The sequence below is a fragment of the Nothobranchius furzeri genome, chromosome 7 (assembly GCF_043380555.1).
Source record: "Nothobranchius furzeri strain GRZ-AD chromosome 7, NfurGRZ-RIMD1, whole genome shotgun sequence".
NCBI lineage: Eukaryota > Metazoa > Chordata > Actinopteri > Cyprinodontiformes > Nothobranchiidae > Nothobranchius > Nothobranchius furzeri.
The window spans coordinates 79,004,291-79,030,981 of NC_091747.1; the positions used below are offsets into that span (position 1 = coordinate 79,004,291).

The 26,691-nt window shown below is 44.1% G+C and overlaps 1 protein-coding gene across 2 annotated transcripts in view; it reads right to left on the reverse strand.

Annotated features, from left to right (window-relative positions):
* zcchc7 (zinc finger, CCHC domain containing 7) overlaps positions 1–26,691 on the reverse strand; it is a 94,237-nt gene that overhangs the window by 2,527 nt on the left and 65,019 nt on the right. For both annotated transcript variants that reach the window (XM_070553817.1, XM_070553816.1), the window contains exon 7: positions 24,845–24,880. In XM_070553817.1, the coding sequence (XP_070409918.1) occupies positions 24,845–24,880 (36 nt within the window). The remainder of the gene's footprint in view (positions 1–24,844; positions 24,881–26,691) is intronic.

Genomic DNA, 26,691 nt, shown 5'->3' on the forward strand with positions numbered 1-26,691 from the left:
CCGGGTTCTGAAAGCCTTCCATGCTTCAGCGCCCACAGCAAATATACACTGATAAAGAGCGAGAAAGGAGACACAGGCAGACTGCATTTACTGCTAATGTCACACACACACACACACACACACACACACACACACACACACACACACACACACACACACACACACACACACACACACACACACACACACACACACACACACTATACCTATCACCACAAGCCTCCCTCTCCCAATCCTGATTCTGAGATTACAAATGAATTGTGGTCCACATAATTTTTTTAAACATAGTTTAGCTCCACTCACCTCCCCTCCCTCCCACCTGCCCCTCACCCTCTCACCTTCGTACACACCACCCTCTTCTCCCTCACGCTTGTTTTTGTTCTTCCTCCCCTCCCTGTCTTTTCCGCTTGAGTAGTTTTGCAGTAGAAGGGATGAATGCTATTAGAGCATCGCATCATTATCGGGTCGGGCCTGCCGGGTCCATCTCCATCACAAAGGCCAGAAGATCACAGACCTCTTGCATCTGCACACGTGCACGCACGCATGCACTAACATACACACACACCCTAAGGAGATCACGGTTCAGTCCTGAGCGCCCCAACCTCCACCCTTCCTGCCCCTCTTCCCATTCATCTCTCATGTAAATTGGTTGTAGGTCTCCCTCCGTCTCTCCCTCCCTGACCTTGGGCTGGTCTTATCTCCACACAGTCTGATCCAGCACCAAGAATGAATGAAGCCAAGCACAGGAGAGGGGAAAGAAGAAATTAAATCCTTCGTATTCTCCCACCAACCTGAGATAGTTGGCACAGAGGTGTGTCTGTGTGTGTGCCTCATACAATATTAATTAACTGGATTAACCTTTATCCCATTACATTTGAACTCTTTGGTTACCATCATGGGCATCTAATATCGTTAATTCCAGAGAGATCGTATCGATGCGGTGTCTCTGAGGCTGTTTGAATCAAATTCTAAAGGAATTTAATTTTCACATGCCAGTATAGTCATGCTAGTGGCTAATATATAAAATCTATATAACATTAGCCCAGCATTTTGAATGACAGCTCCATGGTGGGTTTAAGTAACCAGAAAACTTTCATAACAAGGTGGTTCGTTGGGGTCCTCGGTGGAGGGTAATGTATCTTGAAGTGGTCGTGCTAGTTTCATGTAGCCTAGTGAACTAGACCAAATTCTTGCTTTGCAAAGTTTGGTCTAGGCATGCTCCACTGGAACCTCTGCAGCTCCTACCAGGACTCTGGCTAGCCAATCACAGCTCTCTAGAGGGGTTTCAAACACATTAAGAGCTGTGATTGGTCCATAATGGTGGGCCAATCATAGTGCTCTATCTGCTTAGTGAACAAATCACAGAGCTTTATCCGCTTTGTGGGCCAATCAGGGCACTCTATATGCCTGGTGGGTGGGATGATGCAACAGAGTGAAACAAGAGTATGTCACAGTCATTGTCCAGTTGAATGCGGAGATCATTTGAAAGACAACGGTAGAACCCGCCCCACAACCGAGAGCCGCCAATGGAGCGTGGCCAGACTAAATAATACATTTATTTAGTCTGGCTTGCCAGGCTAAGTTTCATGGAGACCATGCAATTTTTTGTGATACTAAAAGTATAATGATATTTGTTGTTTGTAAGACTGACTTTAATTAAAAAACTCCCTGGAACAAAGAAAACTATTAATGGAAGTGGGCGGGGCTATAAAAGCTATTTTATAATCCACTTTGCCTTTCGACAGGAATCACATATGTTCAATTTAAAAGAAAAGTAATATGTGTGTATCGACTATGTCTGTCACATATAAGATTTGTTAGCTTGTAAAAATTTGTAATTAAAATGATCACAAAACAGACGTTGTATATGTGATCTTTAAATTTCACAGACATCCAATGTGAAATCACTGGCACATATCAAATGGGATCAGATAACTTTCATCCTTTCATTGACTCCTATTCATTTTTCTGGCAGTTGGGGACCCATCGTCTGGAAGTAGATGGGCGTGACTTGGGCTCCCCATTGTTAAGAGCATTGTTTTGTCAGAATGAAAGCAGTAAAAACTGCTGCCCCCTAGCAGTCAGAATTTGGATTATGCCACAAAAAAACATATACAGAATGAAATGTGTCACAATCATGACTTGATTAGGCCATAACTTTTCTCAGAAGGCCCTTTAGTTTCACCACCTACTAATGAATTTGTTTTACACTCCTGTTAATGGGGTCAGACGGGCCCCAGGTGCTTTTAGGAGTGCATCACTTCACCCTTGCAAAGGGATAAACTATCAACCATGTTTAATCACCCCCTGTCCTGGAGGGGTCACCTGATAAGACTTTGAGCCTTCCACTGTCCTAACAAAGTTAAAGTCCCATTAGTCAACGTGACACACCGGTGAAATTTTATTTGCAGATGATACAAATTTGTTTGCTTTGAGAAAGAATTGGCAAGATCTTTGTAAGTTGACAACAGAAATGGCTAAACTGAAACTATGGTTTGATTTGAATAGATTATCATTAAAGAAAACTAAAGTTATGTTGTTTGGAAAACGTAAAATAAACACACATATGGCAGTAACTGTAAATGATATGATTATGGAAAGAGTATATGAAAGTACATTTCTGGGTGAAATCCTTGATCAAAAATTATGTTGGAAAGTGCACATAAAATATGTTAAAGGAAAGGTAGCATGGAGTATTGAGGTGTTGGGAAAAGGAAGAGATTTTGTGAATAAAAAGGCATTGTATATACTATACTGCACACTGATAGTACCATACCTAACTTACTGTGTTGAAGTGTGGGGAAACATCTATAAAATCACCCTATACTCACGTTGCACGTTACAAAAACGAGCCATAAGGTTGATCAGTCATGTGGGACATAAAAAACACACAAAAAGCTTGTTTATAAAATTACAAACCTTGAAGTTAAAAGATTTGATAGAATTTAGGACTGCATTATTTGTGTACAAAGTAAAAATACTGCCTGAAAAAATTAAATAACTGTTTGCAGAGAGACATGGTGGATATAAATTGAGAAGGGAATTAAATTTCAAGCAGCATGCTGGAACAACATTGAAAAGTATGTGTATTTCAATTAGTGGAGTTATTTTATGGAATAGTCTCCATGAAAGAATCAAAGAAAGTTTAAATATAGTGTAATTTAAGAAATTATATAAATGATAATTTTTTTCCAGATATAGACAAGAGGATCACTAATTTGCACTGTAGTACTGTACTGTAGTGATAATATGTATTAACGTTGTTGTAATTGATGTTGATACTTTGGTTTATTGTATTGTGATGTTGTGTTCAGAAGTTGTTGTATTCTGATATTTAACTTTTTTTAAGTAAGAGTAAGTTGATTTAGGGATAGGTGAAATAAGCTATGCTTCTTCCTATTCCTTTTCGAACAATTACGGTTGTGGTAAGTTTACTATAAGTATTGTTTTATTTGTTTGAAATAAAAAGAAAAAAATTAATTACATTTCCGCATTTGACCCATCCCCGTGGGGAGTGGTGAGCAGCAGCAGTGGCTGCGCTCGGGAACTACTTGGTGGTTTAGGTTTGTGTATTTAGCTGATGCTTTTGTCCAAAGGGACTTACAAGTGATAATGAAGCCAGCATGTTGCCCTTGAGGCTAACAACAAAACAACGTCAAAGATTAGAAACATCTGCAATAAATAATAAAAACATCTGCTCCCCTTGCTGTGATACATGACAGATCCTGGGGATGCAACAGAAAACACTTGGTAACGTTCAGATGGAGAGCTGGTTTGTCTGGAAGCAGACTGAAGCCAAGAGCAGGGCTAGTGGTTTGGGCTGAGAGAGAGAGAGCGGGCGAGAAGGAGAGAGTGACTGTGTGTTGGATCTTATTGGCTTCACTGTGTGGACACGGACAGCCAACCATCCGTAGCCACTCATGCATCTCCGTCCCGGACACACATACACGCACACACTTTCCCACAGTCATTCCTACACATGCACACGTACGTGCACGCACGCACGCACACACAAACACACACACACCATGTCACTCTAAGCCCTGCTCCTTGCTGCTGGTGGCAAAGCTGTGATAATCCTTTGGCCAACACAAAGCTTAGACTGTTAAAAACTACAATCAGAAGGAACACACACACACACACACACACACACACACACAAACACACACACACACACACACACACACACACAGTTATCAAACAGAAACCAAGATGCTTGTGTGTCTAAAAGAGGGGGGTAGGATCTGAACAGTAGCGGGTGGTGGGGGTACGTAGGGGCTGGGACCCACCGTGCTGTTTTGCATATGTTATTGCAGCAATAAAGAGGTTTGCATGTGTTAGTGGACCATCAGGGGGCAGACCCCGCCTGCTTTATCATAAATACTAGCTCAACAATGCAACACTGGCATACTGGGCTCATACCAACACAAACACACCCTATAGTGTCTGAGGGAGAAACAAACCTGTATGTACATGTACCACGAACCAGATGGATTACACTACACACAGGGAAAATTCCTACAAGGTCCTTATTAAAAAAATAAGTTTCCCCTATCGACTGAAGTGACAAAATTCCACATTTGGTTAGTTTTTTTGAGCAAATCCAAAGACAGAAGCTAAAGAAAGAGAGTGATTCGTGCTGCCTTTGTCCAGAATGAGGATCTAACCCAACGTTGTTTGAGGAAAACCTGTGTCATGTTTTTATTTTCCCTTCACACAAAGTTACAGGAGAGCTCCTGGAATGTGATGATAATGTGATGTAGGTGGAACGGCAGTGGGTTGCCACCACTGGAGGTGCCCTCTTTTTGGGCAGTGACCGGCAGTAATCTGGTCACACCGTGGAAGGCAGAACAGAGGGCACAAGCTAATCTATTCAGATTGAAGTTGTACGCTTACTGTTCTGCGTGTTCAATACTAGAGTGCAGGCTTAGGGCCGTGGTTTATTTAAAAAAAAGAAAAAAAAAAACCAGAACTACCTACATTTTCCTCAACAATTACAAAGCATGCCAGATTTAGATGTAGCCCGTGCAGATGGACAGAGGGAAATGTGCTCGAGTCAGGATGTTAAACCCTAATTTTACATCTCAGCCAACCAAACATACAACAAAAATCAACATTATCCAGCTAAGCACAAAGTCACAATGACCTGCAAAGCCTGCTAGACCTCTGATAACACTGCACCAGTGTGTGTGTGTGTGTGTGTGTATCCCTATGGTTCTGCATGGGCATGCTAAAGCTTATTTTAAAGGAGTGGAACACTTGTTGTTTTCTCGTTTAAACCCACCTGTTCTATTTGCTGATTGGTTCTTTTTCCATTCCTGCCATAATTTTCCTTTTTTAATTTGGTTGACATTATTGTCAATTTTCATTGTCAGCTTTTAGTCAGTGACCAAAACGTTGATCAATATTCAACATAATTTAGTTTGGATAGAAGTGATCATTTAAATATTGTGTTTTGTTTTTGTCTGCAAAAATTTATTTGTCACACAAAAATCCCAAAAATATTTCTTTAACAAAATGATGAACGTTAAGAGACAAATCCTCGAGTCACCGTCTATTTTCTATCAGAAGCTAATGCAGGAGAAAGGTGCAGAAGATGTTCAGCCTGCATGAAAAACTGAGAGTGATTGATTATAATCAAAAATAATAATCCTGGAAATAAAAGGATGTCACATTGAATCTGATGTTTTATTAAAGGTTCCAGATCATGCTATTTTAAACCTTTGAGAGCAAAAGTAGGCACATTATATGGCACTATTGAGATGTCATTTATCAAAAATATGAGATATTTTTGTCAGCCTGAATTTATACCCAGAAATTAAACGTTCTGTTTGAGTGAAGCTCCGCCCACTCTGATAAAACGCATCTAAATCTTACTCCTACAATAGCAAACCTGTTGTTATACTGGCCTTGGTAGTCCAGTGGTTTAATAGCTCGTCTTTCTTCTCGTTTTGCCATGTACTGATGCCGGTTCGACTCCCGGTGTCGGCAGTAGTTTGTTTAGCCAGTTGAAGCCCACTTCAATGTTTTTAGATTTTAGTTTTATTGATTATTTGCAGCAAAATATTTTGTGTCTCTAAAGATGTTTGAATTTGGTCATTTCCAAGCAGCATTTTAGTTGATACTCTGCTCACCTCACATGGACTCACACTGGCTAAATAAACAATCAATGTAAAAACAATATTTTAAACAGATTAGTCGTTATCGGTCGTTATATTTTAAATAGCTTACCGTTAAAACATACAGTTAAAATAATAATACTGCCAATTGCAGCTAAAAAATTATGAACATAGCTACAGTCATGCCAGTCGTGCATCTCTGTAGACAGGACTCGTGGATTTTACAGCAGTATTTTGTTACCAATGCAGAAGTAATTTGTCCGAATATCCAAGTTTCAGAACTGAGACGAGAACAGCTTCAGGGGAAGGAAAAATACCCAAGTGGGCTACTTTCTCCTGGATGCAGGAAAAATCTTCCTTTTGTATGGATGCAGAGGAAAATGCTTGAATGCAGCAAAAACAGGGGTTTAGGGCATTCCTCATGAGGAAATAACAATATAACTCGGTAAAAAGATCCAAAAAGTGGATTTTCAAGACATGGAACCTTTAAAGGCTTTTTAGATTGTTTCTCAAATGATTATAGATTGCAGCAAGTTTAATTTTTCACCAGAATTGTTTTCAGACAGTTTGATTACTTCATATCTAAGAACTAGTTCTATTAAAAATTTAAAATGTGTGTTTTGAAATTGACGGACACATGATTATTACCAAAAGTTTGAGCTCATATGAGATGCAGAAACAGGAGACGAGTCTCCCAGGTGACACAGTACAGTTAAGCTTTAATCACTATAAACCAAACTTCTGCTAAGAAAAGTCAACACAGCAAAATAAAAGAGATAAAAGGCCATTTTCTTCAGAGCTAAAATGCACCCAGGCTGCAGCGCTGTCAAGAGTCTCAGTCTAGGGAAGAATAAAGAGTTTGATTCCTTTTGAATCGGTAGGAATGAACCGACTGGACAGTATGTGCTACACAACGATGAGGCAGCAAAAACCGCTTGCTGCTCAGAATTAGATCTAAACTGTTCTGTTGAGCTCAGAACATTCTGGTGGTAAGAAAAGGAAAAAAATAGGTCATTCAAAGAGAAAAGTGGGGGATGAAAATCGTAAACTTCAGCATAAACAATTTACGTACTCTTTTGTAAGAGGAGAGATGTGATATTTGTTACTATTACGCTCTTAAAACAAATGTTATTTCTTCTTTTGAGGTATTTTTTAATATATACAGTATTTTGTGCAGGGAACATTTTCCTGTTCCACATCCATGAAATACTGAGACATCTGAGCAGTTCTTTGTTTAACCACCGAGTGGCGCTCCATCTCAACAAAGCCAGCAGAAAGCCCTGAATCTTTGGACACACGTGGCTGCACTTGACCAGAAAACCAATGAGGAATTACAACACAGAAGAACAAACAAGCAGGGACAGCCGCGATCAACTGGACTTTCTCAGACTCTGAAAACAGAATCGCCCGTCTGTGATGCTCCCAGAATTTTATTCACACAAAATCTCATCAACACAGAAGCAACAATATCCAGTCAGAGTAAAACAACATCATTTGTAACTAATATAATTTTTTTAATTAACATAGTGAGGAGTAAACATTTAAAATTTGTTAAAAAATTATATATATAATTATTGGAACTTGACTTTAAAATAAAATGAGCATCCAGTTAGTATTAGAAAAACAATAAATGATCAAAAAGGTGGATTTACGTTAGATTATCCGAGTAAAGCGCTCACACTACGACAGAAAAAACAGGAAAATGAGCTAACAGTTTGATTTGTTTGACTGAAAGTTTATTTTTTGTACATTTTGAAACATAATGATGACTTGAAAGTCTCCTCTACTCAAATAAAAACCTACAAAGAAAAATAAATGAGCAGCTAACCTCGGTGCTAAGTGCTTTCATTTGACTTTGCCAACATGAAATAGCCGTCTGTCTTCACATGATTTTTTGCACCAGTAAAAAAAAAAGGTATTTTCTTTAAATGAAAGTAGGAGGATTTAAGGGACAAAATGTCGTACCCTTGGGTTAACAAAAGGCATGTGTGAAGTGAGCATGTCTTCTGAAGAAAGACGCTGAAACAAAAATGTATTAAAAGGTAAAACACTGAATGGAAAGGTACAGAAAGGCAGTCGGGTGGGAAGGAAGGGGGTTCCGACGGATTTATTTCAGAGTCAAACTAGGAGGTCAAAGAGTGTTTCTTCTTCACACACACACACACACACACACACACACACACACACACACACACACACACACACACACACACACACACACACACACACACACACACACACCTTAGAAAAAGATCAATACACACCCATTCTGATACAGCCATGATGAGAAAATCCACTCAATAAACACACGCCACTGCCAGCGAAGGTACCGATCAATAAACACTGGCGTACAGGTGTCACCACTGCTATCTAAAGAGTGGCAAATCAAGGCTCACACACAGATATACCTGTACCAATCAGACTTGCTCCACTCATCACTGTTGAACAGTTTATTACACTCGCTTGTTCAGAAACACACTTCTCCCCCAACCCACCAACCCACCAGCCTCTCCTCTCTGCCTCTTATTCAGTACAAGGAACTCTGAGTCTCAAAATAATAAAATGAGTTTTTTTTAAATGCTGGAACAGATCCACTTCCAGCTGCTGCCAGAAGGTGGCACTCTGGTCTAAACCCACACAACTAAATCCCTGAAGGAGTACACAAACGCATTTATACACAATTATTAGATATAATTTTTTATGCTGATAGAAACAAGAGGATTAGAGATCCGTGCTATGACTGTTCTGTAGGGTCATGTTTTCTAAAAACTTTGTATGCCCTCTCCTCTTTTTTTTCTCCCAAAGACATCTTCTCTTTGTAGTTTCCCATTCCCTTCATACAACCAGATTCATCCAAAAAAAAGTTCCTGCATGATGACCCCCAAGTTAATTTGGTGCTTTTGCTGAGAAATGATTAAAAACATGGCTGAACTTGGAATTAGAGTACCAAACTTTAGCAACAGCTCCTCCTTGAACCGTCACCTTATCGTGGTGGAGGAGTTTGAGTGCCCTAATGATCCTAGGAGCTATGTTGTCTGGGGCACTTAGTGCCCCTGGTAGGGTCTCCCATGACAAATTAGTCTTAGGTGAAGGGTGAGACAAAGAACGGTTCGAAGGATCTTTCATGGCGGTTAAAATGAAGAGTCGGAGTACCCGGCCCGGAGGGTTACCGGGGTCCCACCCTGGAGCCAGGCCTGGGGTTGGGGCCCGTGAGCGAGCGCCTGGTGGCCGGGCTTTCGCCCATGGGGCCCGGCCGGGCCCAGCCCGAACCGGATACATGGGCTCGTCCAACTGTGGACCCACCACCCGCAGGAGGAACATGAAGGGTCCGGTGCAATGCGAATCGGGTGGCAGACCAAGGCGGGAGCCTTGGCGGTCCAATCCCCGGACAAGAAAACTAGTTTTTGGGACATGGAACGTCACCTCGCTGGCGGGGAAGGAGCCGGAGCTTGTGGCAGAGGTTGAGCGGTACCGGCTAGATATAGTCGGACTCACCTCGACACATTGCATTGGCTCTGGAACCCGAGACCTGGAGAGGGGTTGGACACTCTACTTTGCTGGAGTTGCTCCGGGTGAGAGGCGGAGGGCTGGGGTTGGCTTTTTGTTAGCTCCGAGACTCTCTGCCTGTGTGTTGGGGTTTACCCCGGGGGACAAGAGGGTAGCTTCCTTGCGCCTTCGGGTCGGGGAACGGGTCCTGACTGTTGTTTGTGCTTATGGGCCAAATATCAGTTCAGAGTACCCACCCTTTTTGGAGTCCCTGGGACGAGTGCTAGATAGTGCTCCATCAGGGGACTCCATTGTCCTGCTGGGGGACTTCAATGCTCAAGTGGGCAATGACAGCTTGACCTGGAGGGGTGTGATTGGGAGGAACGGCCCACCTAATCTGAACTCGAGCGGTGTTTTGTTATTGGACTTCTGTGCAAGCCGCAGTTTGGCCATAACGAACACCATGTTCGAACATAAGGATGCCCACCGGTACACTTGGTACCAGGGCAGCCTAGGTCACAGGTCGATGATAGATTTTGTAGTCGTATCATCTGACCTGCGGCCGTATGTTTTGGACACCCGAGTGAAGAGAGGGGCGGAGCTGTCAACTGATCACCACCTGGTGGTGAGTTGGATCAGATGGCAAGGGAACATGCCGCGTAGACCTGGCAGACCCAAACGCATAGTGAGGGTCTGCTGGGAACGCCTGGCAGAAGAACCTGTCAAGACGGTCTTCAACTCCCACCTCCGGCAGAGCTTTGACCACGTCCCGAGAGCAGTGGGGGACATTGAGTCCGAGTGGGCCTTGTTCCACTCTGCGATTGTCGAGGCGGCTGTTGCTAGCTGTGGCCGTAAGGTGGCCGGTGCCAGTCGTGGTGGCAACCCCCGTACCCGCTGGTGGACACCAGAGGTTCGGGGAGCCGTCAGGCTGAAGAAGGAGGCCTACAGGGCGTGGCTGGTCTGTGGGTCTCCGGAGGCAGCAGACAGGTACCGGATAGCCAAGCGGGGTGCAGCAGTGGCAGTTGCCGAGGCAAAATCTCGGGCGTGGGAGGAGTTTGGTGAGGCCATGGAGAAAGACTATCGATCGGCTCCAAAGAGGTTCTGGCAAACTGTCCGGCGCCTCAGGAGAGGAAGGCAGCAACTCGCTCACACTGTTTACAGTGGGGATGGGGAGCTGCTGACGTCAACTGAGGCTATAGTCGGACGGTGGAAGGAATACTTTGAGGAGCTCCTCAATCCCACCAATGCGCATTCCGAGGAGGAACCAGAGCTGGGAGGCCTGGGGATGGACTGTCCGATCTCGGGGGCAGAAGTTGCTGAGGTAGTCAAACAACTACACAGCGGCGGAGCCCCGGGGGCGGATGAGGTTCGTCCTGGGTATCTCAAGGCTATGGATGTTGTAGGGCTGTCATGGTTGACACGTCTCTACAACATTGCATGGTCATCGGGGGCAGTTCCTAGGGAGTGGCAGACCGGGGTGGTGGTCCCCATCTTTAAGAAGGGTGACCTGAGGGTGTGTTCCAACTATAGGGGGATCACACTCCTCAGCCTCCCTGGAAAGGTCTACGCCAAGGTACTGGAGAGGAGGGTCCGATCGATAGTTGAATCTCAGATAGAGGAGGAGCAATGTGGTTTTCGTCCTGGCCGTGGAACTGTGGACCAGCTCTATACCCTTGCAAGGGTGATGGAGGGGGCATGGGAGTTTGCCCAACCAATCCACATGTGTTTTGTGGATTTGGAGAAGGCTTATGACCGTGTCCCCAGGGGCACCCTGTGGGGGACGCTCCAGGAGTATGGGGTGGGTGGCTTTCTGTTAAGGGCCATTCAGTCCCTTTACCAGAGGAGCGTGAGTTTGGTCCGCATAGCCGGTAGTAAGTCGGACCTGTTCCCAGTGAGGGTTGGACTCCGCCAGGGCTGCCCTTTGTCACCGGTTCTGTTCATCACTTTTATGGACAGAATTTCTAGACGCAGCCGTGGTGTGGAGTGTGTCGAGTTTGGTGGCAGGAGAATCTCGTCTCTGCTTTTTGCGGATGATGTGGTCCTCCTAGCTTCATCCAGCTCTGACCTTCAGCTCTTGCTGGGTAGGTTCGCGGCCGAATGTGAAGCGGCTGGGATGAGGATCAGCACCTCCAAATCTGAGACCATGGTTCTCGACCGGAAAAGGGTGGCTTGCCACCTCCGGGTCGGGGGAGAGGTCCTACCTCAAGTGGAGGAGTTTAAGTATCTCGGGGTCTTGTTCACGAGTGAGGGTAGGAGGGATCGGGAGATCGACAGGCGGATTGGTTCGGCGTCTGCAGTGATGCGGACGCTGAGCCGATCTGTCGTGGGGAAGAGGGAGCTGAGCCAGAAAGCCAGGCTCTCGATTTACCGGTCGATCTACGTCCCAATCCTCACCTATGGTCATGAGCTTTGGGTAATGACCGAAAGAACGAGATCGCGGATACAAGCGGCCGAAATGAGTTTCCTCCGTAGGGTGGCCGGGCTCAGCCTTAGAGATAGGGTGAGGAGCTCGGACATTCGGGAGGGACTCGGAGTAGAACCGCTGCTCCTCCGGATCGAAAGGAGCCAGTTGAGGTGGTTTGGGCATCTGGTCAGGATGCCTCCTGGACGCCTCCCCGGGGAGGTGTTTCGGGCATGTCCTGCCGGCAGAAGGCCCCCGGGTCGACCCAGGACACGTTGGAGAGGTTACATCTCCAATCTGGTCCGGGAACGCCTTGGGGTCCTGCCGGAGGAGCTGGTGGACAAGGCCGGGGAGAGGACGGCCTGGAGCTCCCTAGTTGGGATGCTGCCCCCGCGACCCGGACCCGGATAAGCGGAGGAAGACGAGACGAGACGAGACTTTAGCAACAGGTCTGATCTGATGTGGAGCAGATTTCAACAATACATTCACGGTTTACTTTATTAGATACACTTGTTGCATGTTAACACAAATAACTAATGGGTCAGTCACACACGTAGTAGCAACAAACCAACTGAGCCTGGTTTAAACACAACAGCCTACCTGAGTATTGTTGCTGACCTAGTCCATCCCTTTATGACCACAGTGGACCCATCGTCTAGTGTCTACACCCAGCAGGATAATGCACCATGTCACAAAGCTCAGATCATCTCTAACTGGTTTCTAGAACATGATCATGACTTCACTTGACTCGAACAGTCTCCACAGTCACCTTTGGGATGTGGTGGAATTGGGGAGTCACATCATGGATGTAGCTGTGTCATACTATCATGTCAGCATAGACCAGAAACTCTGAAGAATGTTAAAAACATCTGGGGTAAGTTTACAACATGAAGAATTAAAGCAGTTCTGAAGTCAAAAGAGGGATCCAGCCTGGAAATAGCAAGGTGTGCTTAATAAATTTCCCAGTGACTGTATTTTCAAACATTCTGCAAATGTAATAAAATTGGTGATTTGTGTTAGCCTGGCAAGCCAGACTAAATAAATGTATTATTTAGTCTGGCCACGCTCCATTGACGGCTCTCCGTTGTGGGGCGGGTTCTACCGTTGTCTTTCAAATGATCTCCGCATTCCACTGGACAATGAATGTGACATACTCTTGTTTCACTCTGTTGCATCATCCCACCCACCAGGCATATAGAGTGCCCTGATTGGCCCACAAAGCGGATAAAGCTCTGTGATTTGTTCACTAATCAGATAGAGCACTATGATTGGCCCACCATTATGGACCAATCACAGCTCTTTATGTGTTTGAAACCCCTCTAGAGAGCTGTGATTGGCCAGCCAGAATGCTGTTGGGGCTGCAGAGGTTCCAGTGGAGCATGCCTAGACCAAACTTTGCAAAGCAAGAATTTGGTCTAGTTCACTAGGCTAGATTTGTGTTTCATGAAGAGCAAATCCCCGTCAACAACACACTAGAAATGAAAAACAAAACAACACTCTGCTAAGTGTAAGCCGGATTCAATGTGAATTTGCACAGATCAATGTAAAACCAATCAAATCTTTTGGGACTGAATTGCAGAAAGACCTCCTGAGAAATACAGTCAACCCCCAAAAAGGAAACTTGTGTGATAGCACTGTGCAGAAACCATAAACCTCCTTATGATACTGAGGCTTTAGGTGGCTTCTTGTAATCAAAGTTTGAGTTTTACTCAGTGACAAAACAACAAACCAGGAGTCAGGATGTGGAGGTTAACGTACCGTGTGTGGAAAAAAGAAGTAAAGCCAGGGTTTGTGTGCATGTGAGAAAAAGAGTCAGTGGTTGAAGCCAAGCCTGTTTTAAACAGGATAAAAGGCATCCTTTAAATAAACGTAAGGTATTGAGTCAACATGTGTTGGAATCCATTTGACCCAGACATGACGAAAATGTGGTGAGGGTCTCTTGACTATTTGCTGCTCTATGTATTTGTAGAGGTGTGTGTGTGTGTGTGTGTGTTCTTGTACATACTACATACTGAGGACCATTTTGACCCATTTCCCTACAAAGTGAGGACATTTTTTTGGTCCTCACTTTTTTTTTAGAAGCATACCAGAAGCTTACTATACCAGTTAGTTATAGTGTGAATTAAGTTTTTGTTAAATTTAGGGTTAGGAATAGATCAGCTTTGGTTATGGTTAGGGTATCAGGCATGGTGAAACCACAAAAATGAATGGAAGTCAATGGAGGGTCCTCACTATGATAGAAAGACAGACGCGTGTGTGTGTGTGTATGTGTGTTCGCTTTGGGAGATGTGACTGTCACCTTCCGCTGGGCTCAGCCAGGTGTGAAAAGGCATTCTGTCAGACCTCCCTGCTACCAGGTCCATTTATCCTTCGTTGTGTGTTTGTGTTTTTGTGAGTGTGTGTGTGTTTGTGTGTTAAGTCCATTTATTGTGGGTGTGTATGTGTTGTCTGCCTGCACCTGGCCTCAGCTAACAAACTCCTCCAAACCCCTCAGTACAGACCACAAAACCCAGGGGCTTTTACTGAGAAACTAACAAAACACACACACACACACACACACACACACACACACACACACACACACACACACACACACACACACACACACACACACACCTTGCGTTGGGGCGTTCGAGGTCATCAGCAGCATCATGAATAAAATGAGACGGTCTTAAACAGAAAGAGCCGTGTGTGTGTGTGTGTGTGTGTGGTGGTTAGTGTCTGCAGGTCCCTAGCCCCCATGCCAGTTTGAATCTGTAACGACCTTCTGTTCCCTGTGCTTAAATGGCTTAAATACTTCAATTAGACCTGGGTCACAATCCTCCACCCGTTAAAGCACAATGCAGACACACATGCATGCACGCACACTAAAACACACACACACACACAAAATAATAATAGTAATAATAATAATTTTAATGATAATAAATCATCTCTTCTGGTTTATGATTGGAAGTGAATCTGAACTAAATAGCATCTTCCTCCACAAGATGAGTAACAATTAAACTCCTATGCTGTCCTCTCTGCCAGTTTCTCCCCTGGAACTTCTCCATCCCACTCCCCCTTCCTCCTCCTTTTCGTCGTCTCTCCCACCGTGCCACCCCACGCTAACGATGCTGCCTTTTCATTAGACAGCCTATGCTAATTAATCTCCATAGAGGAGAGTGACAGATCTCCACCAACACACATACACAAAGTGCACGCCAAGATATATGCAAACACACACTTTCCTTCCTACTTCCTCACTACTTCGTCCCGTGTGGTGCTGGCAGCCCATTTCATGCTTTATCACGTCTTTTAATTGACAAACAAGCTGCTCTTTTCTCTTAGGCTGAGGTCTATATCACCCCCTCGCTCAGATGCGTGTACACGCGAGCACACACACACACACACACACACACACATGCATTCACACACACACACACGAAACAAGCCAGAGAACTAGTTATTTTTCCATTTTTGAATCAACACAATCCCAAATAGGCAAATGCCTCCCTGCTGACATGTGGCCCATGTGACTGTCACACAATTCTAAACTCACTGACAGTTTCTAAAAACACACACACACACACACACACACACACACACACACACACACACACACACACACACACACACACACACACACACACACACACACACACACGGCTAGGTTCATTGATGTAACATGTGCGTTCAGGTTACAGTCTACAAAGGCTCCCATCACTTTTTGGCCCCTTGTTAATCTCATTGTTTTGTTATCCCCATCTTCAGTAGGGATGGAAATTTAAGGCACTAATTACGATTAATTAATTAGGAAAAAATGACTCGTTAAAATTAACTTTGAGCCTAGGGGCCAGAAAAGTTTATCATAAGAATTTATGCCATATATATCAATAAACATGATCAAGCTGAACCTCTAACAAGACTGTAAAGCCTGAGCCACAAGACCATACAAAATTTACAATTAAATAAATCATGACAAATCGCTCTTCATGAAGAAATAAAGCAATCTTTTTTTTTTCTTATAAAGCAGGCAGGCAGTAACTTTATCACCCTGTTCCGGAACTGCGCTGCTCTGGGTGGCTGCATGTTGGAGTAGCTCTGTTGGCTAAATGTAAGTTTAGCCTTTTTTTGGACATTTTTTCTTCTTGTTTCTCAAGAAAAACTGTATTTTTTTTGGACATTTTACTTTTCTGTTTCTGGTGCTGTGAAGCTTAGAGGATTTTTACTGCTATTTTTTCACTTTTTGAGCATTTGTTATAATGTGTAACCATGGCAACAAGCTAGTTTACAATCAGGAGCAGCTGATTAACATTGGAAAGGCTGAAATAATACCTCAACTGAAGCCACACATCCCAAATGAGCTAAAACGCAAGAAGCGTGGGTGCAGAGCGGGAGCAAAGCGGAGACAGAGAAAGAGGAAATTCAAACCATCTCTTCCATCAATCATAATGGGCAATGCTTCCATCAATCATAATGGGCAATGTGAGATCACTGGCCAACAAGATGGATGAACTCCAAGCCCTTTCAAGGACTCAGCCAGAGTTTCGGGAGTGCAGTGTTATGTGTTTCACTGAGATGTGGCTGTAGGACTATATCCTCGATTCCAGCATCTCTCTGCCAGGATTCCTGACTGTACAAGCAGACAGAGATCTGAAGAGGAGTGGGAAAAGAAAAGGAGGTGGAGTGGCGGTGCTTGTCAACAACAGATGGTGCCATCCAGGTCATGTTTCAGTGAAATGTCGTCTCTGCAGCCCAGATGTTGAACTCTTGGCCATAAGTAGTCGCCCATATTATTTGCCAAGAGAGTTCACCAGTGTTGTCTTGGCAACTGTTTATATTCCACCTTCAGTCATTACTGAAAGTGCATGTGATGCCATCCGTTCCATTGTCGCTAAGCTACAAACCCAGCACCCCAATGCATTTGTGGCTATATCTGGTGATTTTAATCATGCCTTGCTCTCTGCTACACTTCCAACATTTCACCAGTATGTCAGCTGCTCCACCAGAGAAAACAAGACATTGGATTTGTGTTATGCAAATGTAAAGAATGCATACATGTCCAAAACCAGACCTCCTCTGGGACAATCAGATCACAATCTTGTTTTTCTCTGCTCAGAATACAAACCACTTGTTCAGAGGCAACCTGTGACAAGAAGAACTGTGAGAAAATGGTCACAGGACGCTGAAGAAGCCCTGCAGGGTTGATTTGAGACCACAGATTGGATGACTCTGGCAAGGATATGAAGAGGGCATCAATGCCATGACTGGATGTGTCACCGACTGTATAAGCTTCTGTGTGGACAACATCATACCCACCAGAACAGTGAGATGCTTCGCTAATAACAAACCCTGGATCACCAGTGAACTGAAGAATCTGCTAAATGAGGAAAAAAGAGCCTTCAAGGAGGGAGACAGGGAATTACTGAGGAGTATACAGAAGTAACTGAAGATCAAGATCAGAGACAGCAAGGAGGCATACAGGAAGAAGCTGGAGAACAAATTACAGAGGAACAATATCAGAGATGTCTGGTCAGGGATGAAGAAGATCACAGGCTTCAAGCAGAGGAAGGATTGCACAGATGGCAGCCTGGACACAGCCAATGAACTGAACAAGTTCTTCAATAGGTTCAGTTCAGGAACAAACCCAGCATCCTCCTCACCTGTCCTCAGCCAATCAGACATCCCATCCTCCTCTGATCCAACATTTTCCTGTCACACACCAGCTCTTTTGTCCTATAAAGCAGTCATGGGCTCTTCTGGTTCTATAAATCTGTCTTCAACGAAGTCAGGAGATGCTGCTGCCCCAGTTACCTCCCCCTCCCAACCTTTCTGTCTCTAGAAGTCAGGTGAAGAGGCAGCTGGAGAGACTGAACAGGAACAAGGCTGCAGGTCCAGATGGTGTCAGCCCCAGAGTACTGAAGGCTTGTGCAGAGCAGCTCTGTGGGATTCTGCAGCACCTCTTCAACCTCAGCCTGGCCCAGGAGAAGGTTCCAGTCTTGTGGAAGACATCCTGCCTTGTTCCAGTTCCAAAGAAAACTCGCCCATCAGTCAATGACGACTACAGACCGGTTGCCCTGACATCCCACATCATGAAGGTCCTGGAGAGACTCCTGTTGGTCCACCTGAATAAGCAAACTAGAACATATCAGGACCCGCTGCAGTTTGCTCATCGCCATGGAGTTGGAGTTGAAGATGCCATCATCCACTTGCTTCAGCCAATCCACTGTCATCTGGACAAAGCAGGCAGCACTGTGAGGGTCATGTTCTTTGATTTCTCCAGTGCATTTAACACAAATCAGCCTGATGTACTTTGCCAGAAACTCCAGAAGACACAGGTGGGGGCCTCAACTATCACCTGGATTAAAGACTACCTGACAAACAGACCACAGTTTATGAGGCTGAAGAACTGCACATCAAACCAGGCAATCAGTAACATTGGAGCACCACAGGGGACTGTACTCTCACCATTCCTTTTCACCCAGTACACCTCAGACTTCCAGTACAAATCAGAGACCTGTCATCTACAGAAATACTCAGATGACTCTGCAGTTGTCGGGTGTATCAGAGATGGACAGGAAGCTGAGTACAGAGAGCTGGTGGAGCGCTTTGTGGCATGGTGTGGAAACAATCATCTATCCTTCAACGTGAACAAAATAAAGGAGATGATTTTAGACTTCAGAAGAAACAGGGTGGAGTCAAACACTGTTTCCATCATGGGAGAAGAAGTGGAGGTGGCTGAGGAATACAAATACCTTGGAGTTCACCTGGACAACAGACTGGACTGGAGAAAGAACAGCGAAGCAGTTTACAAGAAGGGACACAGCAGACTGCACTTCTTGAGGACGCTTAGGTCCTTCAATGTCTGTAGCAAGATGCTGCAGATCTTCTACAAGTCTGTTGTTGAGAGTGTAATCTCTTCAGCCATCGTCTGTTGGGGTAGCAGCATCAGAAGCAGGGACCTGAAAAGGCTCAACAGCCTAATAAAAAAGGCTGGTTCTGTTCTGGGGACGACTGGAGGAGATAATGCAAAGAAGGATTCTCCAGAGAATCAAGAAAATGATGGACAACTCTGAGCATTCTCTTCACAAGACTGTCCGACAACGGAAGAGCGTCTTCAGTCAGAGGCTTCTTCAGTTTTGCTGCAACACTGACCGCTACTGGAGATACTTCCTGCCAACAGCCATTGTATTATACAATAACTCTTTGATGACTTGATTATTATTATTATTCTGAGCTACTACAGCAGTCAATTTCCCTCTGGGAATAATAAAGTATTTTTAATTGAATTGAACTGAATTTTGAATTTAATTACAGCAGGAGGGACAAGCATACATGCAGCATTCATCTTGTAACCATCAGCAGAACTTCCCCTGAACTCTATGCTGCACCTAGTGCTTAATTTGTAAATCAAACATTCCCGGAACGCAAATACTAATGTCATACCAATTCACTAAAGGTAAAACAGATGTTGGTACACGCCCCGCGGGGGGGGGGGGGGGGGGGGGGACAAATAATTAAAATTGCCCCCACATTTCCTAATTTAACACACATCTCTTTTAACAATGGTAGTTTTTGCATCTTTACTGTTCAGGGGCTGCATGGTGGCACAGTGGTTAGCACTGTTGCCTCGCAGCACGAAGGTTGCAGGTTCGAAACTCGACTCGGCTGCGGCCTTTCTGCGTGGAGTTGCGTGTTCTCCCCATGCATGCGTGGGTTTCCTCCGGGTACTCCGGTTTCCCCCACAGATCACAACATGCCCTATAGGTTATAAATTGTAAGTGGCTTTGGATAAAAGAATAAACATGAACATAAACATGTTCCCGCAACAGTTTCCCTGCTTCAGCCCTCTCCCCCCTCCCCCAGTGCAGCAGCCGCAAACTCCCTGGTGTGCCTGCAGCCTCTCAGAGTTCCTGTTGATCTAAATATTGAAAGAATAATTTCATTTTCTGTTCCTTACTCCTGTTTACCTTCAATGGTGTCTGTTTTATGCAACCACCAGGTACAAAAACAAACTAGTTATTTATTTGACTATTTTCTGTCCTGTCTTGTTTATTATCTTCCTGTATCTCCTCTCAATCCTAAAGAAACACTGCTACCTGGGTTCATATTTTTCACCTTATGAGTTACCTTTGAACTGCAGTTCAAAAAGATCTACCGACCGCAAATATAGTGGAGTGTGCGCTGCGTGCAGACCACACCGGTGCGGTGAAGTCCAGTGGTGGGCAGTCAGGGCCAGCAAAGCCTTCTCTGCTGGCCTAAACATACTCAAAAGCGTAAATGTATTTTTCCTTTGGTAATTATTTTTAAATAAAAAAAATGTTTACTGGTCTATTTTCTTTATATCCTATTATACCCACTTGGCTGTGCTGCTTCCAGTGTTAAAATCCCAAGGCTGGGTGTTATCCAATCAGATTTAAGCTAGCTTGTGTTTTCAGGCAGATTAAGTCTGCCCTAGGCCTTCAGAATCAATCGAGAAGCCCACTGTCTGCTGTAAGTGAACAGAGACGAGCCAGTTGCGATAGCCAATCAGCTCACGAGTCAGCTTGGCCCGGGCCAGCTAGCTGGCCTCACGCAAAAGTTGACATGAACGCATCCTGTGATTGGATAAGCAGTAGTTAGAACTTTTCTAGCAGCATGAAGCAAAATATCAAAACTAAACACGGAGATTTGTATCTATAGGCAGCTATCGGTGTATTTTTGAACGCATGATGGCTGAAAGAGGAGAAGGGACAGACTTGGTTGCAGATTAACTTGCCACACCATCTTCCAGACGGACCTTTCAAGAAAAAATGGATCTTGTGAGAACAGGTCGTCCGACTCCAATGCTAGCTGGCTTGTCCCAGCAGGAGAAAGGATTTGTTCGTCATTTTCAGGCAAGCAACTATGAACGGTACCCATGGCTAACAGCTTCAGAGAACCGCAGCAGGTTATCCTGCTGGGAATGCCTGTTGCTCGCATCAGATGGATTTGGTAGCATTAAAGCGCGTTAAAACGTACGCCAGAAACACAACCGCACAGACACGGCTTTCAGCCTCCATGTCCGTAGAAAAGGATCCACTCATGGACCTGAAGCGCACAGATAAACTGTACAGAGCCATTGAGGTTTTCCTGAGGAAAGAAAGAAGGATGGATTTTATTTTCTAATGAGCAGGAGAGGAGGAGATCAATGCTGGACATTTATGTTGGTGAGTAGAAACATTTTATTAGTATTTTTTTTAATGTTTTGTCATTTTATTTTGTTAATAATCAATAAATGGTAACGAAATAAAATGGCAAAATGAAATTATTCTGTGTTCGGTTTCTATGCAATTTATATTGTGAATGACGTGGTGTGTGCAGCTGCGCCAACATGTTCAATTGTTTCGCGGTACAATTTTCTCCAAAACAAATGCAAATAATGTGTTTGCTTTACTTATTTATTTTATTGTCTCATCTCTTAAACCCGTCTTTCATTTCTGAGATTTGACGGTATCCGTGGTCAGCTTCCTACTCTCAACTGGGAATGCGAGTTTGATTTTAAAGACTCTGGAAATTATGTGTCTTGACCAGCCACTGGTGTGTGTGTGTGTGTGTGTGTGTGTGTGTGAGGTTTCTCCAGCTGTGATGTCCTATTGATGGTATTTTAAGGTGTATTAAATTAGATTGGACTGAATAGGAAATCACTGAAGGCCCAGGGGTGGAACGCACCGCCCGCCACTGGTGAAGTCACAGGAGGACAAAACAGGTGATGCGCTTCGCTCCGCAGCAGCGAAACGCAACAGGCACAAATAAGACAAAAATCATAAAAGGATATGAGCCGACATAAACGATCACGTGTTAAATTTGTTTTTGGGGTGGCAACACTTTGATAATGTAACATTATTAATGTTACTGTGGCCGTTCTCAGCACACATCTGTCTGGAGCGCGTCAATGATCAGGGCTCTGCGCCTCTCAGCTCAAAATAATCCCCAGAGTCTCCACATAGATAATATCATATAATTAGAACCAGGATCATTTCTGGGCTCCCCTGGGTGTGGAAGTTGAGGGCTTCCAGGAGCTCCCTTTAGCTCACCCATAATTTGAATCCTGCGTATAGCACAAGTTTGTCGCGTGAGTTGCCGGATCCTAGCAGACAGTAGCCGGAATGGTCCTTTCAAAATAAAATAGTTCCCGGATCTTGTTCCGGTGTTGGTACAAGATCTGCTCGGGTGCAAAATTGGCTCGGGGTCCGTCGACTGCCGATGACGTCTAAGTAGTTGATTGGCTGAACATGAACCTTATGGAATTACATAATCACGTTACGTTGTTATCACGTTACGTTGGTCCAGGCAAATCTTTCTGTTGAGCCCCCTTCAGACAGGCCATGAAAAACGGAAATGTTTCGGACTCTGTCCGTAAGACCTTTGTGTCTGAATACAAACATCCGGATAACGTGTTCCGGAATTTTACCGGACGAAGCCCCTAGTAACAGGTCCGGACATGTTACGGACAGGGTGGCTGCTTCAGACTGGTGAGGTAAAGTTCCGGACAATGGGGGAGGGGGAGGAGGAGGGGACCGGGGGACGCTGTGCGCACCTATATAACTCGCTGCTGTAGCATGCGGTGAACCATGGCAGCTCGCCTCCTACGGTACCGCCTAGACGCGCGACGGAGCGCTTCACACCGCTTCAGTGATTCCTTTAACCATTGAGCTTCATCATCCAGGTCTCTTATGCGTCTTCGTGTGCGCAGAATTATGCTTAAGCACCTCGTGATTTTTATCTTGAGAGGCGCTATAGAAATGATATTTTCTTCTTCTTCTTCTTAACATAAGTCCAATATCCCCCCCCCCCCCCCCCCCCCCCCCCGCCTATTAACATCTGGAACTTTTCCCTGCTGTGTGAACGCAGCCGAAAGGACAAGTTCCAGTACAAAAGTGGTGTGTCTGAAAACACAGTTCCGGTTAAAAACCGGATTGAATTGTCCGCAAATGTTCCAGAATGTCTGTCTGAAAAGGGCTTTGGAAAGATGGACAACTTTTACAAAGAAATCCATCATTACCTCTTTGAAAATACACTTTTAGCATAGAGCTGCATGTATATTAGGGCTGAACGATTAACTGCATGTACAATTAAATTGCGATGTGACAAAAGGAGATTTTCTAATCGCAAAGGCTGCAATTTGGCAGCGAGTGGTTAGCGCAATGCTAATATACGTGGAAAAACCCATAGGAATGCTAATGCTAATATCACTGATTACATTATTACAAATTATGAATTAGAAACGTGCCAAATGATTACATTTGGAGTCTAATAGAAAGTAAAACTACCATCAATCAAATAAGTACAGACAGGTATTTTAGTAAAGCCAGAACACTTTAAACTCCAGAGTTTTGGCTAGCAGCTATGAGCGTAACTGAACTACGCATGGACAAGACGTCAAAAACTCTAAACACAAAATACTTCAATAAACGGGACACACTTCTTTCCTGCAAATACAATTTCACAGGTGTTGCTAATACCTATGATCCTTCAAGGGATGTGCTCAAAGAGGAGTTCAACATTATGAATAAAAAATAGTGTTTTATTTTACAAATACCATTATAAGCACAAACTTACATCTTAAGAAACATTATTTTAATAACGAAACTGCTAAGTTCTTTCCAACAGTATTTTGTCCGAGTGGGTTTGCCGTACTTTGACGTCATCGGCAGTCGAAGGACCCCGAGCCGATTTTGCACCCGAGCAGATCTTGTATCGACACCGGCAAGATCCGGCTCAAATTAAGCCCTGGCTGCACCTCTTTATAATAGCAGTGCTCAGCTGCCACCTATAGTACACAACATTTACAATGCTCCATCCCTATTTAAACTTCAACAATATCACATTTACTAATATTTACACATCACAACAAAACCCACAAAAGTTATAATTATAATGAAACCAAAGTAGTCAAATAGACCTTGTGGTTACAGAAATATACTCATTTAAGCGTAGGCAAGTCAACTGGGTCTCACAAACAAATTTTTTAAATTGCTTTGGCTTTAATTGTCTTGAAATATTAAAATGCAACTAACCAAGATTATTAACTACATTAACTATCAACTAGTGTGCAAATGAGAAACAGAAAGAGATGAGATGTTGAAATCCTTCTTGGAGGAGTGAGACTTTAGATGAGGTCCTTAGCCATTCCACCTCACTGACTCAAACTTAGAATCGCATGGCGCTCCAAACGGAATCTAATACTTTGTCCACTCAACAGGCTTTTTCCTTTTCTAAATCACATTTTGAATATTTAGAAAATGGAACCTTTGTGGATTGGACTTGAACAACTCATGATTGGAGGGCCACACGAGAGTAGAATTAGCAACATTAGCAACAGTGAAAGCAACATGCAGTAACATCCAGACTCAGAGCACTCTTTTTTTGGAGTTGGGGTTCAGAGATCAGTAAAAGAAGTGTTAACAGTGGCACATATTTTCTTTTTTCAGCATTGTTGTTTTGGTTAGTTGTTGGCTTTTAGTGACGTTAGGTAATTATATCAAACCAATTTATTATTAAAACTGTATGCACATGCAAAAAGTAGCCCAAATTATAAGAAGAGTAAAGTACTAAAACATAATTTTTACACATAGAAAATGCACCCCTACATCCTTGGAGCTTTACTCCCTTAACATATTGTCAAATGTTTAATAACACCAAAGCACCATCCATGCACACAGATGAGAAACGGATGCCAAAACTCAAGTGAAATTTTTATTTTTATTAGTATAAAGTACAGATATGAGGGGCTTTCTTTGTTAATAGACTAGAAAACGACCAAGAGAGAGATTATACCATTTAACACTGGGAGCAGGGGGGCTCGACTGTGTTGATTGAATGGAAAGGTACTCACCGTCATGTGGTATTGTCTCCAGATCTCTGGACAAGCCTAGAAATAAATAAAAAACAAGTTTTCAGGCAAAATTATGTACATTATTTTATGTTTCATTTTTATTGTTAGATCATTTCAAAGCATTATTGTGTAGATGACTCTAAACTCTGAAGAGAAATCTGTAACGGATTTTGTTAGTAACAAAGTCCCATTAGTCTTCACACACTGGTGGGATTCATTTCTGCAGTTGACCCATCCCTGTGGGCAGCGGTGAGCTGCAGCTGTGGCTGTGCTTGGGAACTATTTGGTGGTTTAAACCCCCAATCCAATCCCTGTAAAGCAGTGTTGGGTCCCAAGTCTTTGGTATGACCAGACTGGGATTTGAACCCCAACCTCCCAGTCTCAGGGCAGACACTAGGTCACTGAGAAGATAAAAACTGATGAGAGGACAGCCGACAACCAATTGGTCATTATGTCCCTGCTGTCATCTTTTAAGTCTGTTCCTGAATTTTTCCTCTGAATACATAGATTTCTAACTGTTTTCTCTATTTGTGATGCTCAAACAGTCCTAATATTGTGCAGTGGGTTGTTTTGTGCCGCTGTGGCTAAAGCATTATCTCTGGGGCTTCTCCATGCTGTTCCTTAAGCGCTCCGACATCCTTTACCAACCGCCGCCACTTCCCACAGGGAAACTGAAAATGCTGCAGTCGCCGCAGGCAATAAGATTCATCTACTTACATACCTACTGAGCAAGAGTCAGAGTGAGACACAATTCAGACTCGGGCCTGCTCCATGGAAAAACGGAGTTTAATTTTGATCCTGTATGAACTCAAGTCCCTCAACAAAATGTGTGTGGTTTAGCCTGAGATTGGTTCTGAATGGTGGGTAGATTTTCCCACCAAATCTGCTCTGTTTGGACAACAATACAGAGAGGAATATAAACGTATAGATAGATGAGAAATGTGGAAAGATGCAGCTATCTTTTTGTAACCCACCCACTCCCTCCCATTTGCTCTATCCCTCCAGACTGCCAGGGTAGTGTGCTGTTGTCGAGGGCGACAGGCGAGGCGAGCGACACACTCGCGCTCCATCAACCGGCTGTCTTTAATGAGAGACACAGAAAGACCCAGGGGACTGAGACTTGACTCCTTTTCTAGTGTGTGCGCATGCACACGCACGCGCGCGCACACACACACACGCACGCACACACACACACACACACACACACACACACACACACTAATTTGTGAGTGGGGTAAACAAAAAAAAGTTGGGTAGTAATTACAATACAGCACAACTTTGGCCCTCTGCTGTTTAACAGAGGAGGGAAGAGCTGGGAGGAAGGAGAAGAACAGAGGAGTGTGAATGAGAGAATGAAAAAGAACGGAGAAGAGTTTGTGAGAAAGAAAGAGGAAAAGAAAAGAATTGGATTGTGTGTCCTGGTGTAGCCTCTCCCCCTGGTGTTCACCTGGTTACTCATCCATCACACAGAACCCAGAACATGACTGACTGACCAAACGCAGTGGGGTGGGTGCGTGTGTGTGTGTTGGGTGGGGGTGGCTGACACATGACAAAAAAGAGAGCGAGGAGGGTAGACAGATCCTTACACACGGGTTTTCTTTTCTAAAGCGTTTGTGTAATAGGCTCTGGGACTAAACAGAGGGCTAAACTGGGCTGCATGGTGGCGCAGTGTTAGCACTGTTGCCTCACAGCACGAAGGTTGTAGGTTCGAAACTCGGCTGCGGCCTTCCTGCGTGGAGTTGCGTGTTCTCCCCATGCATGCGTGGGTTTCCTCCGGGTACCCCGGTTTCCCCCACAGATCACAACATGCCCTACAGGTTATAAATTGTAAGTCACGTTGGACAAAA